Genomic DNA, 15,441 nt, shown 5'->3' with positions numbered 1-15,441 from the left:
GCGGTATTTGGTGATACCCTTGGAAGGCATCCAAGAAACTCATCCTAGGGTGACCTACGGTCGCATCCATCAACTGGTCGATCTTCGGCATAGGAAATGGATCCTTGGGGCAGGCCTTATTAAGATCCGTGAAGTCCACGCACACCCGCCATTTTCCAGTCTTCTTTTTTACTACCACCGTATTGGCCAACCAGTGAGGGTAAAAAACTTCCTTGATAGCCCCAGCCTGTTTGAGCTTGGCAACTTCGCTTCTAACCGCCTCGGCATGTTCCTTCGATGGTCGCCGAGGAGGTTGCCTCCTGGGCATAACAGCGGGGTTCACGTTGAGTCGATGACAAATGAAATTCTGGTCCACCCTAGGGCTTCATATGTGTCCCATGCAAAAACGTCCACATTGGCTCGGAGGAATTCCAGCAAACTCGCTTTCTCCTGCAAAGGCAATTTAGCCCCAACCTGGAAGAATTTTTTCGGATCATCAGTAACAACTACCCTCTCCAGATCTTCACATTCTACCCCATTGGCTGGCACGTCCAAGCCTCGTACTGGGGACTTTAATTTCTATGGCTCATTGTCGGCTGTAGCCGAGGTTTCTGCTTCTGGCCGATGCTGTATAGCCGCGACTAGGCATTGTCGAGTAGCTGCCTGATTCCCTACTATTTCCAACACTTGGTCTCCGGATGGGTACTTTACCTTCTGATGCAGAGTAGACGAGACCGCTTTAAGGGTGTGAAGCCAAGGTCTGCCCATAATAGCCGTGTACGGAAAAAAAACATCCACAACGATAAAATCCACCTCCACCACATCCGTACTTGCTTGCATAGGCAACCTAATCAGTCCTTTAGGAGTGATCAGCCTTCCCTCAAAACTTACCAGAGGAGAGTTGTAGGTTGTTAAGTCCTCCGGCTTCAAACCTAGCCCCTTGTACAAGTCTGGATACATTACATCCATAGCGCTACCTTGATCAACCATCACCCTTTTGACATCGTACCCTCCAATTCTCAACGTTACCACCAAAGCATCCTCATGGGGCTGTATGGTCCCAACCATATCCTCATCCGAAAAGCCTAGAATCAGGGGGACACGCACCTTGGCCCTCTTCAATGCTTGGGAATGATCCTCGGCCGAGGATCGGGACACCGACAATACTCTGGAGGGGCAAGATCCAGTCCTACCCGGGGTCGCAAAGATAACGTTAATTATACCCAAGGGGAGCCTTGATAAAGCGTCCCCACGCACCTCGGAACTTGCTTGGCTCGCCCTTCCACTGGAGTGATGCAAGAGATGCTTTAATTTCCCTTCACGGACCAACTGTTCCAAGTGGTCCCATAAATTCCTGCAGTTATCCGTCGTGTGCCCATGATCCTGATGATAATGGCAGTACAAACTCGGGTTGCGTTTTCTAGGCTTTCCTGCCATCTTGTTCGGTCATTTAAAGAATGACTCGTTCTTTATCTTCTCCAAAACTTGTTGTATGGGCTCCCGAAATACTGCATTAACAACCTGGGCGTCCGCCGAGCCCAACTGCCCAACAAAATCCCTCCGTGGTCGGCTGTTATTATAACGGTCCGACCTGAAATCCCTCCTCTCCTAAGGGATCACCTTGGCTTTTCCTTTTCCCTGAAGTTGATCTTCCTCTACCCTTCTGTACTTATCTATTCTGTCCATCAGTTGGCGCACACTGGTGACAGGTTTACCCGTCAAGGATTTCCTTAAATCGTGATCAGCTGGGAGACCAGCTTTGAAAGTGGTTATAGCCACAGGATCGTTCTTTCCCTCTATTTCGTTAAACATTTCCCAGTACCTATCCGAGTAATTCTTGAGAGTCTCGCCCTCTCGCATAGATAGAGTCAGCAAAGATCCCAAAGGCCGAGGAGTCCTGCTGCATGTAATAAAGCGAGCACCAAAAGCCCGAGTCAGTGTTTTGAAAGACCTAACAAAATTGGCCCTTAAGCCGTTGAACCACCTCATCGTCGTCAGACCCAAGCTCGATGGAAAAAATTTGCACATCAAAGCCTTGTTCCTGGAGTAAATAGCCATCTTCTGGCTGTAATAGCTTACATGTTCCACCGGATCTGAATGGCCATCATACAGAGAGAACGTAGGCTGATGGAACCGCCGAGGATGAATCGCATCGTCTATGTTTCTCGTAAAGGGCGACTTGGAAATTTGACTCAAGGCTTTGTTCATGGCATCGTTTCCCAAACCCCTGCTAGTTGGACTTCTACGCTTACGTCGATGGCGATGCTCCTCTTCATAGGAGAAAGTCTCGCTTGGCGGAGTTCTCGTTCTCCGCCTATAACTAGTTCCATCCGACTCCCCGGATGATGGTTCGAAGCAAGGTGGGGAACGTTCCCGCCGTGCATGGCGCAACTCTTTCTTCAAATCTGCAATCTCACGTTGCAGATTCCCATCATGCTTCGCGTGGGAGACGTGACTCTTCACTCGAGAGTGGCTCCTAGTGGTATGAGTTGTAAGTACACTCCCCTCACGGCCTTCTCTCCGTTCGGGACTCATTCGAGGACCACCATGCTGAGAGCCCCTTGACTCTGCCTGGTGCAGGTTGACATCCTCCTGATGCGGTCCCGCCGCGGGGTGATGTGGACCCACTTCCTCCATCAGAAACGTTGCACCGGAAGTCCTTTAAGCTAACACAAGCTCTTCCCACAGACGGCGCCAATTGTAGGGACACGATTTGTAACGACCCAACACGATACTGGGCTCGCACGTAAATAGGCCCAAAAAATATGATTTGTAGAGCGTGGGTGTAAAGAACTAGGTTAACTTCTGTATAATAAAAAGATTCACCCTCACGTATATTGAAGGCCTAGAGTTGGCACAACGATCATTTTCTTTGGTAATCGATTCAGTTCTTTTTCTCTCTTTTTGTTCTTCTTCTTTTGTCTGTGTTTTTCTTTTTTTTCCTTTTCTGTTCCGATCCTCCCTCTTGCATGTTCTTCTTTCAGTTTATATACCACCCTTTGTGTTCCATCCTCACCGCACACGTGTAGGTTGGGTTCGGAGGATTTCTTTCTGTCCCATCTAGCACCTCCTGGAACTTCCTATGGGCAGCTGTAAGGCTGCCTCCTTACTGTTCAGGTATTACCTCCACATTAATGCGGCCAGAGAGTTGGTTGAGAGGTAATTAATGCGGAGGCAGCTGTAGTTATAGATATTTGTTTGCCTTATCTCTTTTACCCTTGGTCTGTTATCCTATCTTTAGTGATGACATAATTCTGAGGTCCGATTGCAACAAGACCGTGTCCTGATCGTCCTCGGACGCATACTGCCGAGGAGTATGGCGTCCTCGGACGGATACAGAACTCATATTTTATTCAACCATCAAAGACTTTATCAATTGAGAATGCAAAGAATGGGAAATGCATGGGAAAAAAATCTCAACCAGTTTTGACATTCAGTATTATTGAAATAATAAATTTACATTAGGTATTAAAGGGGAATTTAAAAGCATGAGTACCAACTATGTTTTGATCTAAATCATAAAATAGACCCAAATGACCCTTTTCCTTTATTTAGAGAGTTTAAGACTGACCTTACAGTAGTGGTAATGATGCGATATAAAAAAAAAAATAATAATAAATAAATAAAATAAAAATAAAATAAAATAAAAATAAAAAAAACCAACAACAACAACAACAAAAACAAAAAGATATCTTGAAAAAATTGTGGGGCCATCCGGGTTTTAATGATCCCAAAATCGTATTTGCTAATTTAATTCATTGAGTATAACCAGACAAAGTCAGCCAAGAAAATTAGTTTCCATTGACTACTACAGCAGCATGCTTCTTAATCATTTATGCACGTGATAACCTTATCCTCAACATGGTAGAAAGCTTGGTGTGGTTATTTAACAATTTGAATTTTTTGAATTGTTTTCTTGCCTGCAGCAATGATCAACTATAGCAAGGTTATTAACTTATTATGTCAAGATAGACCAGAATAACGTAATTTTTCAAATCATATGGTCAATGGTTATAGATCTAGAATGATTTAACAGTGGCCTATGCAAACGAAGAAATAGAAATAGAGAGGTAACTCTTCATAAGCAGTTGGTCATACTCTTAAAAATAGCAGCTATACAAGTAGTCTATCAACAGAATATGAAGATATATGCATCTGATTTCAACAAAGAAAAAAAAATTATTTTGGAAATTTGAACAATTATTCTAAACGCATGATTTTTTATTTTTTATTTTTTTTTTGAGAATACTAAAGGTCTGTCTAAGAACAGCTTATTTAGCTGAAGATGAAAACTTTTACTGAAATTGTAGAAAACAAATTGAATAATACAATAGAACCCATGAATAGTATCAAAAAGTGTAGTAAAACTTATGAATAATAGCAAAAATAAGCTAAAATTGCAAATAGCTGAAAATTTCAGCCCATCCCAAATGATATGTAAGTATTTTAACACACAAAGGGAGAGGGAGTAAGTCTTAAAGAAACTGATAATAGTGCATATCTAAAAGGGTCTAACTCTTGGATACACAACACATACTTTAAACCTGCATTAATGTTAAATCACCAATAACCAGGATTACAGATATACATATAGAAAAAGTATAATCTTCTATTTACCATTATATAGAGATTCAATACAACTTTTTTTTTTCCAACAAAAAAATTTAGTTGAAGATGAAAACTTTTATTGAAAGTGTAGAAAAAAAAAAGTTGAATAGTACAATAGGACCCATAATAATATCAAAAACTGCAGTGAGACCTATGATATAGTAATAAAAATAAGCTAAAATTGCAAATAAGCTGAAAATTTCAGCCAATCTCAAATGATGTCTAAGTATTTCAACACACACAGAGAGAGGGAAGTAAGTTTTAAAGAAACTGACAGTAATGTATATCTAAAATGGCTTAACTCTTGGATATACAGCATAGGATTTAAACCCGCATTAATGTTAAATTCCCAATAATTAGGACTACGGATATACATACAGAAAAAGTATGATCTTCTATTTACCATTATATAGAGATTCAATACAACTTTGTTATTTATTATTATTATTTTTTTCCAACAAAAAAGGATTACAGCAACCAATGGTAGCCCAAATTAACAACGTCCGGACCGCAGCAAATATGTTAAATATTTTTCTCAATGCAATAATTTCTACCTTGTTTAGAATTGGACATCGGCCCAAACAAAAAACGTGGCAACCAATATATTTCTATAGTTACAAAGAAATGAAGCCCGAGTCTAACAAAAAGATCAGTATGGACTCAAATTTTTCGGCATTGAGTGGAGCCCAACACATATTTAGCAAAATATATCCGAGCCCAACACATAAAGTTGTTAACTTTTATTTATTTATTATTATTAAAAAAAAAAAAACCATAAAGTTGTTAACATTATATGGGAATTATAAAATTAAGTATAATATATCAAAGAACTAAGCTTATTTCATATTTTTCAGTAATAAAATTTATTGTTATATTTATCTTTATTTTTTTTTCTTTTTGCTATAATTTCTCAATATATTTCTTTGATCAATAATTTATTATTATAATTTACGCTTGTTAGTAAATTTTAATGTCTATGGCATTTTAGAAACTTAGGGATGCAACGGATGTTTCTTTTGCGAAGACCACTCGCAAATAAAAAGTAACTAGTCTCCAGATTTGTTAATCTAACAAAGCCATTATTATGATATATGAGATAATAATCCAACTGTTAGAAAATGAGCTCAGCATTATTGAAGGCTAGCAAGTTGCCTACCACTAATGGTGAGTTAGCAAAAGAAACATAGTTAATATATTGAGAGGCACCGAGCTTAGCGGGTGGATCAGCACATCGCTTGGCATCAACAAAAGAAATATGAAGCAATTTTACTAACTCACTTTTGCTTATATCTATTAAACGTGCATCAATAATAGCGTATTCCTCCCTCATAAGATGAAACTCACTTTATTACATGAAAAGAGAAAGTACATTATTATTGTACTCCCTTAGCATAACTAATGTCTTAGTTATAGATTCTCAAAAAAAAAAAAAAAAAAGTCTTAGTTATAATATAGATATCCAATATAACTTTATTTCCCCATTTTTTTCAAGGTCCCGCAGAAAAAAAAAAAAACAAAAAAACAAACTGCAGCAAAAGACAAGAAGACAAACATAAACCCAAATCCATTACGGATTTTCTCTACTAAAATATCACACTTTGGAGTTTGGATGCCATGCTATAATTGGCCTATGTAATTTCAGCCTCTACAATTTCACAAAGGGTACTTGCAGTGGCAATTTCAGATTGCCTCAATATCTCAGAGTCTCTTGTGAGGCAATATTTCTCCCCAAAAATACGTATTGTGTTGTATAGTTCAAGAGTGGTCGGCCTTTGACTAGGAAAGAGCTTAAGACAAGTATATGCAATTCTAAGTAATTCAAAGATTTCATCTTCAAATCCTCTGCCAATCAAAGATTCATCAATTACATTGTAGAAATCAGAAGAGCTAGTCAAAAGATGAGCAATCCAATCAACCAAACTCCCATTCGAATTGTTGGCATAATTATTAATTTCAATGGATTCCTTCCCTATAATTAGCTCAAGAAGCAAAATTCCAAAGTCGTAGACATCCTTTTTTACATACCCCAACTCCCAAACATCACTACCTATAAAAATGTTATTGTTTCTTGAGTTCTTGAACATTTCCCCACCAAAATTCGATATTATTGACCCACCAAAATTCGACATCTTGGGTTCAAAATTCTGATCAAGTAAGATAGAGTTTGAACTCAAGTTAAGATGGACCACTCGGAAATTGCACTCATGGTGAAGCAATACTAGGCCTCTCGCTATCCCCATAGCAATTTTAATCCTCGAAGGCCATTCCAGGATCTTATTCTTGCCTTTCGCTGCATGTAGCCAATCATAAAGGCTACCATTCGATATATATTTGTACACCAAAAGCTTTTCCTTCCTTTCTTTACAGTATCCTAACAGGGGAACAATGTTATTGTGTTTCAATCTACCTAGTGCCAAAAGCTCAGACACAAATTGTTTCTCTAAAGATTGAGAATCATGTAATCTCTTAATCGCATGGGGCAAACCATTTGAAAGCACTCCCTTGTACATCATTCCGATCTTTCCCAATCCAATGACATTGTCTGTGTTGAAATTGGCAGTTGCCTCACTAAGCTCTGCAAGGCTCATTCTAGGAATCATTCTCACCAACTTGGAGACCTGTGGATCAAATAATTGATAAGAAATTACAATAGAATTCATCACATGCATAGGTATTTCTTTTAGATGGCTGAATGCTAGCGTTGTTGTGATCGTTTCTTCACTTATCATTAGTAATTGATCCATGACATCATAACGGAGTCAATTTGTGGTCTGTGTTTTTAGGGTTAATCTTTGGTTTTTAGGTTTGAGATTCTTTTTTCTTATTTTTAAATTTGTAATGGTTTCTTAGTCAAAATAGCGTTCTTATATAGGAAAATGTGAGTATATTAATTAACAATATCTAGGAATATTCTTAGAAAAATATTTTCCAGACCCTATAAATTTGTTTATACTTTATAGTGTGAAACAAAAAAAAAAAACAATTCAATTTAAATTTTAAATTTTTGGTAGATTATTGAAATTATTTTCCTTAATAATTAATGGATCCTCCGGTGGATTTAGAGTTTGAATCTTGCTAGAACCAGAGCTAACCTTATGTTGCTTTCCATTATTCTGTCTCAATTTGTCTCAATGATTGTTACCGTCATGATTAGACAGAGGGAAAGAAAACCATTTTAATGACAGTTATCTTGGGGTTTCAGGTTCTAAAGATGGTGATTTAGCCTAACGATGAGATAATGACTCGTATACACCTTGAGAGTTGTAGAATGCTCATCAATTAAGATTTGAATGTCAAAAATGAGCATGAATGTAATGCCACATATTGTGCTTATGGAAAACCTATCAATTGACACAATATTAATTTTAACATATTCCATACAACGATTGTATATCACACAAATAAGATTTTATAGATTGGATCCTCATCTTAAATTTCATCATACTTATGCAAAAATTATTGAAGGCATCAAGGTGCAACTTTGAGAGAGTGATGTGGTAGATTAGTGGGAAGGATACAAAATTTTAATAACAAATTTCACCTATAGACAATGACTACAAGCTATCCTTATATCTTTCTATCAAATGAGAATTTTGACAAATCCGCCATTAGATTGTATTTTCTGATTATATTCTATATGCCAAGAAAGTCAATACCGTAGCAGAGACTATACCAATTTAGTTAGCGGTACGATATATTTCGAATACCAATCAATACGGTGTACCATTTCAGGTTTACTACTATTTTTTACTATTTTATAGAGTATACAAAGTTATATTTCTAATAACTCAATATATCACTTTGGCAACTTTTTATATTTTTTGGTGGAGTTAGAGCATTAGTAGCGGTGAAGCTAAATAGCTATATAGCTATTTTAGCTTCACCAAACACAAAAATGCATATTACAATAGTGGAGTCATAGCTAAAATTTTTTTAAATTTTATTTTAAAAATTATAATAAGTTACTAAAACAAATATTAATATATTTTTTTTATTCATATCTCTTCTACCTTGTCAATATCTTTTTTTTAGCCCTCTTTTATTCTCCTTAACTCACTACTCTCTCTCCTTTAATAATTGATATATTTTTTTTTGAGAAACAATAATTGACATATTAAAAGCTCATAAATATTTAAAGACTAACGGATAGAATTGATAGATTGAAATACTTTTCGGACAAAAAAAAAAAAATGAACCTTAAAAAAAATTGAAATGATTTACGTTAACTGATAATTTTTATTTTTGAAATGCGTAGAGTTTCCAAGTCCTACACGCACCCAATCATCTACTGGAAGTCCTAACTCATTAGAATTTTTTTTTTTTTTTTTAATTCTTTTTTTCACCTCCACACATTTTGCTTATAGTTGTAGACCATTAGTCTTTCATTATAAGTTTTTTTTTTTTTTTTTTTTTTTTTTTTTTTTTTTTTTTTTTTTTTTTTCGATGCATGTCACTTGCTTCTTGATTGACTACTTATGGTTTGTTTGAATGGAGGGGGGAAGGAGGGGGAGTGGAGGGGAGTAGAGTAGAGTTGACTAAAAATAAGTTAATTTTGTGCTATATCTACTCTACTCTACTCTACTCTCCCTCTCTCTCCCTTAATCCAAACGGATCATTAGTTTCTACTTTCAAGTGAGTGTACCAAAACTAAAAAGAGAGACAAACACACGTTGAGAAATAATTGAAGAAGATGAAGGGGCTGTAGAAACAGAGGTCAACGAAACAAAGGAAAAGAAGAAGAAATGCATTGCAGAGACAAATACAAAGAAGATAAGGAAAAACCGAGGTAAGAGTGAGGAGGTGGATCTTGAAATTTGGGGGGTTTTCTAAGATTTTTTGTTTCGCTTGGTATCTATTTTCTGGCTGAAATCCAGTATTTATCCCGATATGTCCGAAATAGCTTCGATACAACCGGTATTTAAACCAAAACGAAACAAGAGCATTTCTTTACCGATCTAAGCATTGGTACGGCAAATTCCAGTGACACCGGCTGATACGGTATGAAATTAACTTCCTTCCTATATGCTTGCAAAATTATAAGAAGATAAAAAATTAATAATTATGTTATCAATCAAATATTTAATTTTCAAGTTTTCGTAGCGTTAAATTATTCATAAAAGATAATTTTATAGATCAAATATTAAATAATATCTAATTTGAACAAAATTTAAATAAAAAATATGTTATTTAATGGTTAAATTTTTAAAATATATAGTCATATTAATTTTTTTTAGTGAGAGTTTATGACCAATATCTACAAACTAGCTTCTAGGTAAACTTTGTCCAAATTTTATAGAGTAACTTATTCTTTTTCCTACAATTGGAAACACGTTCATTTCCTATAGATGCAATGTGACATCTGAGTACTCAAAAGGACCATTCACATTGGTACTTATAATTTAAGCACACTACAAAAGTTGGCAAATTTTTTTGGATACTTTCAAAATTAATTCTAGAGGGCAATCTTGAAATATTTTTTATACAAGTCAAATTCGTATTATAGAGCACAAATGTTAACATGTATTTCTGCATCCAAGTATCAAGAAAAGATCAAAATTTGGGGCTTACTAATGAGTAGATTTTTTTCTTCTTTCTTTTAAGTACTATATTATAAGAGAAGTCAAATAAGATCAGGATTCAACAGAGGTTGAAAGAGTTGGAAGCCTAGCATGAATAATCAGTGACTTTTGCAACTTTTAATCTCAACTCTTAAATAAATTTTTTTTTAACCCTCAATTTTTTACCATTTCACTTTTTTACTATTTTTTCAACTCTCTCTCAATCCGAATAATTTTTTCACCTAACCTAATAACACCACATCCGTTTTTTTTTTTACTTAAAACCTGAAATAGGGTGCCTATTGAGTTATTATCATATGAGATCAAATGCATTTATGTTTTAATAATATAATAATGTAACATGTCATTATTGGGCGGTGTGAACCAAAGAGTTTACACTTAATCCTTATAGAATTTAATTTCATTCCATTTTAATCTCTTGGAATTGAAGAACGTATTATTGTCATTAATCCTTTATTGACTAATATAGGAAATCTATTCCTTTCACTCTTAAGTTGATTTGCTAGAATATTCTAGAGAAAAAGAAAATTAAGATGATTTGCTATAATATATATATATATATATATATATATTTTGGTTTAAAAATAATAGAGAAAATCAACTTAGGAGTGAAAGTAAGTCACCGAAAGTGTGAAAAAAAAAAAATTGTTAATATTGTGAGTGATTTTAAGCATTTTAAATTGATAGGTTAATATTTAAATACAAAACAAATAAATAAATAAAAATATTATTTATTATATTATTACATAAATTATATTTATTATTATGTCAATTTATATATAGTGGTTTCTTAGTAAAAGTGGATATAACATTTTAGGTTTTTAAATGCTGGAGTTCATCATTCCTATCCTTAAACTAAAAGACAAAAAATTAATTAGTAATACTGGATATATCATCATTTAAAAACAAAGATGAACTCTAGCATTTAAAAACCTTATATCATCATTGTATATTATAGTAATGCCAGAGTTCATCATTCCTATCCTTATATCATCTAAACCCACCAAAATTATAAGTGTTAAGTTGTCAAGTTGTTATTGATTCTTATCTAAACCCACCAATAATATAATTTTATTATATATTATGTCATTCATACATAACCCATCACCTTAATGGTTTTCAAAAATATATCGTGATTCTAGACTTATTAAACATGGTGAAGAATATAAATTTTAAACCAATGAATGAAAGAGTTCTTAGTCTATTCTAACTCAATTATTACTCAACACGTCTGCTAAATAAAGGACAGACTACTTTTCTCATCAAAAAAAGAAAAAAGAAAAAAGGACAGGCTACTTTTATATATATATATATATATAATTGAATTACTACAACAACTAAAAGAGAAGATTTAAAACTAATTCACTTAATCAATAAAAGTATTGAGGGCCACGAACTCAATGAAACCATCACAATCTAACACCTTAGGTTGGTTTTCTGTTTTGGTGGGTTGGGTTGGGTTAGGTTAGAATTTTATTTTGAGACTCGAGTTGGGTGTAGTTCAAGTTAATCAAATTTTCAACTAATATGATCCAAGCAAATTCACAATATATATAATTTTATTTTACAACACTTATTTTATTTTTTTAAATTGATATGTTTTTGGTATTTTAAGAATTAGTTTTGATGAAATTGGAAATTTGATTTAGATATATTATGTGAATTGTAATAATTTACTATATATATATAATAATTAATAAAAATCTATAATTTTATAAGGTATGAAACATTAAATTAAGGATGTCAATTCCGTTTGTCATACCGGTACTTGCGCCGATACATAAACAAGGTAATTTCGTTCCGGTTTAAATACCAGCCTTACCAGGTCGTTTTGGCTGTACTGTAGATTTATATCGGATATCTTCCGATAAATTCATATCGGACAGAAACAAAATTCTTCAATTTTTCTGCACAATGTTGAGAGAGAGAGAGAGAGAGAGAGAGAAATCTATAGTTGCTCCGTTTTCAATGTCATATGTTCTTCAATCTTCACGCAACAAAAAGAGAGATGTAGAGCATCTGTTTAGATCTGATCTATGTAGGGGAAAGAGAACATAATGAGAGTAGAGGAGAGGAGAAGAAGACCAAATGTAGAGGGAAAGAGAGTGGAAGTAGGTGGGGGGTTGTAGAAAATTAGATGAGGATCAGCATAAAGAGTGACGGAGGGAGTGTCACATGTTTTTTTTTTTTTCCAAGTAAATAGAGCCTCACGTTTCAACTTTCTATTAGATGGTCAAATGCAAATAGTAGTTTTTATTTTTATTTTTAAATGGCATAAGCGTTTGAAATTCATTAGAGTTATTTCCACTGTCAAACTAATAAAAACTATATATACCTATATAATATGGATTTTTCTTTTTTTATGAAATATACCGTATAGATTAAAAAAAGAAAAAGAAAAAAAGAAAAGGGATTTGGCTTTTTTTAAGACTTTATCCTTTTATTAAATATATTAATTTAAATATATAATATTTATATATAATGCCGTAAATTCAAAATGGTACATTGGTAAAATGATACATTGGTATTGACGGGTACTTGAAATATATTGCACGGCTAGCCAAATCAGTACAGTCTCCGATACGATATTAACTTTCTTGATTTAAACACCGACTTAGTCCAACTCAATTTTTCACATGAATTGAATTGAGTTAGTTTCTACATATATAATGGGTTTAGTTGGGTTTGAATTTATCAATCCAAAATACTTAATTGGGATAAACACCGACTCAGTCCAACACAACCTGACTTAGCAAACCACTAAAACATAATTTGCTACTAAATTATAAAACTTTAAACCAAATTATTAAAATTTAAAAATAAGGGAGAAAAGGCACCTGTATGCTTTCTTCTTTATAGAGGGCCTTGGTTGGCAATTGGATGAATTGATCAATTTGTTTATCCTTGTTCTTCCTGCACTCCTTCAAAACTGTGGTCTTTGTTGGCATCATTTGTTTCCTCTTTTTTGATCGCCCCCAAAGATTAAAATAGTACGTAAAAAAAGCTGTATACGAAAAGGTGAAAACCAAAAATCCAACTACAAACCCACTTCTGAAAGAAACTTCAAAGAAGGCCCATCTATGCTTACAGCCATCCAGAGGCTCCCCACAAAGTCCGCTATTATTTTCGTAGCTCTCAGGCCTTATTGTATCGGTGCTGACAAATCTAAAGTCTGGCACTGGCCCTGACAACAAATTGTTAGCAACACTAAAAATTCTAAGCATGTGGAGCTCGCTGAGTTGCTGAGGAATTTGACCAGATAGCCTGTTGTTGTCGAGTTTAAGAACCTCCAGATTAGAGCAATTACCCATACTCGATGGGATTTCTCCAGAAAAGTTATTGTTTGAGAGCTTGAGCACTTCTAAATTCGGCAGTATTTCATTGATATCATGTGGGATTGATCCTGAAATTACATTACCTGAAAGGTCTAAGCTTATAAGTTCGCTGCAGTCCACAAGGCCAGTAGGGAACTTGCCCCTGAGCCCCATGTTGGCCAGTTGTACATCTCGAACCCTATTCTCAAATGTGTACTCACAAATGACCCCAACATACCAACAGATAGAATCTTCTGTGGAGCTGTTGAAGGTCCAAGAAGTGGCAATGTGATTGAGAGGGTCTTCCAAGGAATCTCTAATAGATTTCAAGCAAGAGATATCGCTCAGGATACCAGAACTCTGGCTAAATGTATCTGGCAATGACCAGACAAGAATGTGGAGCAAAACCAGAGCTCTTGCATTAAGAACCATTTGGGTTTGAGATCTTAGCAGCATGAGTATTGACAGTACGAAATAAGATGACAGGAATTAGATGGAATAATAAAAGGAAATTAGATTGCAAAATCTTTTGCTTATGTAGAAGCATCAAACCACATAAGAAAAACCACTCATTTGGATGATAAAGGTGGAGTGAAAGTCTGGTTAATCAGTACTCAAAGGAGTAAGACCAAATGTGAACCACTTTACACTTATTCTTGGCTATAAAAGAGAAAGGGCGTGGTCCCTTGCATCTGGAAAAAAGGACAAGCCTCTTACATACGCTAACAGCATTTTCTTCTAACGAATGGTCAATTACAGAGTCAATGCGGGACACAATCTTTATAGTTGCAAAGAGCCCGCTCTAACCAAAAGATCCGTATGGACCCAAATTTCTCTTTATTGGGTGAAGCCCAACACACGTTTAGGAAAAAATATATTCAAGCCTAACACAAAAAAGTTGTTAACTGTTTATATATTTATTTAAAAAAATAAAAATCATAAAGTTATTATCTTTAAAAGGGAATTATAAAATAAAGTATAATATATTAAAGACCGAAGCTAGTAAAAAAAAAACTGATACTTTGAACACTTTAACCAATATTTCAATTGCAGACCACATTGATGGTCCATTGGCACCTAAGCACCTAGGAGTTGAAAGGGAGGGGAGGGGTTTGGGTTGTGATAGAAATTTCCTCTTGTTTGTTCTGTTTGGAACCTTACAATCTAGACTTGTTTAACTTAATTAATTACTAAGTAGTTACTCAAATTAATTATTCAGATTTAGGTTAAACTCATACAGGGACGGAATCAGGATTTGAAGTTAGGGGAGGCGGCTTTGACCATTGGCTTTGCTGCTTCTTTGCTAAGGTTTTTTTTTTTTTTTTTTTTTTTTTTTTTTTTTTTTTTTTTTGATGCTTGCTTTTTTTAAGGTAAAGACATAATTATTTTGTTTAAAACTTTTTAAAGGACTGGTTATTTGTTTTAAGTAAAATTTGTTAATTAGGCTTAATTATTTTTAACTTTACTATCGGTAATTTTTGTTATTGCCTAATTTATTTTGGGCTTGTATATTTTGTTTTAGATTTATGATCTATAATTTTATTTTAATAGCCTTTAAGTGAGGAAAATGTTAGAGTTATAAATTTATTTTATTTTTTATTATATATATATATATTATTTTTTTACAAATTGTTAATATGGTGAGTGGTTATTGACAAGTAAAAAAGTGATGTAAGTGGTGGGTCCAAACGCAAACTAATAAGACTTTGTACCTCAATGGTTTGTAAAAATGTTCTAGATAAGTTTGTGTCTGTAACATTACTCTAAAAAAAAAGATCAATGATATTGTTAGGGGGGGGGGGGGGAATGTAATTTTATTGAACAAAATTGCTAAAATTAGTGTGTGTGTGTGTGTGTGTGTGTATTAATAAAACATTTTGGGGGGGGGGGGGGAGTGGGGCAATCAATATATGCTTCCATCTTTGAACTCATGCAATCATATTACTTAGTGTAGAAAAGTA

The 15,441-nt window shown here is 34.5% G+C and overlaps 2 protein-coding genes across 2 annotated transcripts; both read right to left on the bottom strand.

Annotated features, from left to right (window-relative positions):
* Window positions 1-558: 558 nt before the first annotated feature.
* Window positions 559-1,416, bottom strand: LOC126702882 (uncharacterized). Its single transcript, XM_050401746.1, has one exon. The coding sequence runs from the start codon at window positions 1,414-1,416 to the stop codon at window positions 559-561; it is 858 nt and encodes a 285-aa protein (XP_050257703.1).
* A 4,799-nt stretch (window positions 1,417-6,215) lies between these two features.
* On the bottom strand, window positions 6,216-13,912 carry LOC126702879 (probably inactive leucine-rich repeat receptor-like protein kinase At5g48380). The gene is made up of 2 exons (XM_050401744.1): window positions 13,004-13,912; window positions 6,216-7,205 (listed from the first exon to the last, which is right to left on the bottom strand). Exons 1-2 carry the CDS (start codon window positions 13,910-13,912, stop codon window positions 6,216-6,218), a joined length of 1,899 nt encoding a protein of 632 aa, XP_050257701.1.
* Between the last annotated feature and the right edge of the window lie 1,529 nt (window positions 13,913-15,441).

The sequence above is a fragment of the Quercus robur genome, chromosome 10, assembly GCF_932294415.1.
Source record: "Quercus robur chromosome 10, dhQueRobu3.1, whole genome shotgun sequence".
Classification (NCBI taxonomy): Eukaryota; Viridiplantae; Streptophyta; class Magnoliopsida; order Fagales; family Fagaceae; genus Quercus; species Quercus robur.
This window is presented reverse-complemented; position numbering and strand designations above follow the sequence as displayed.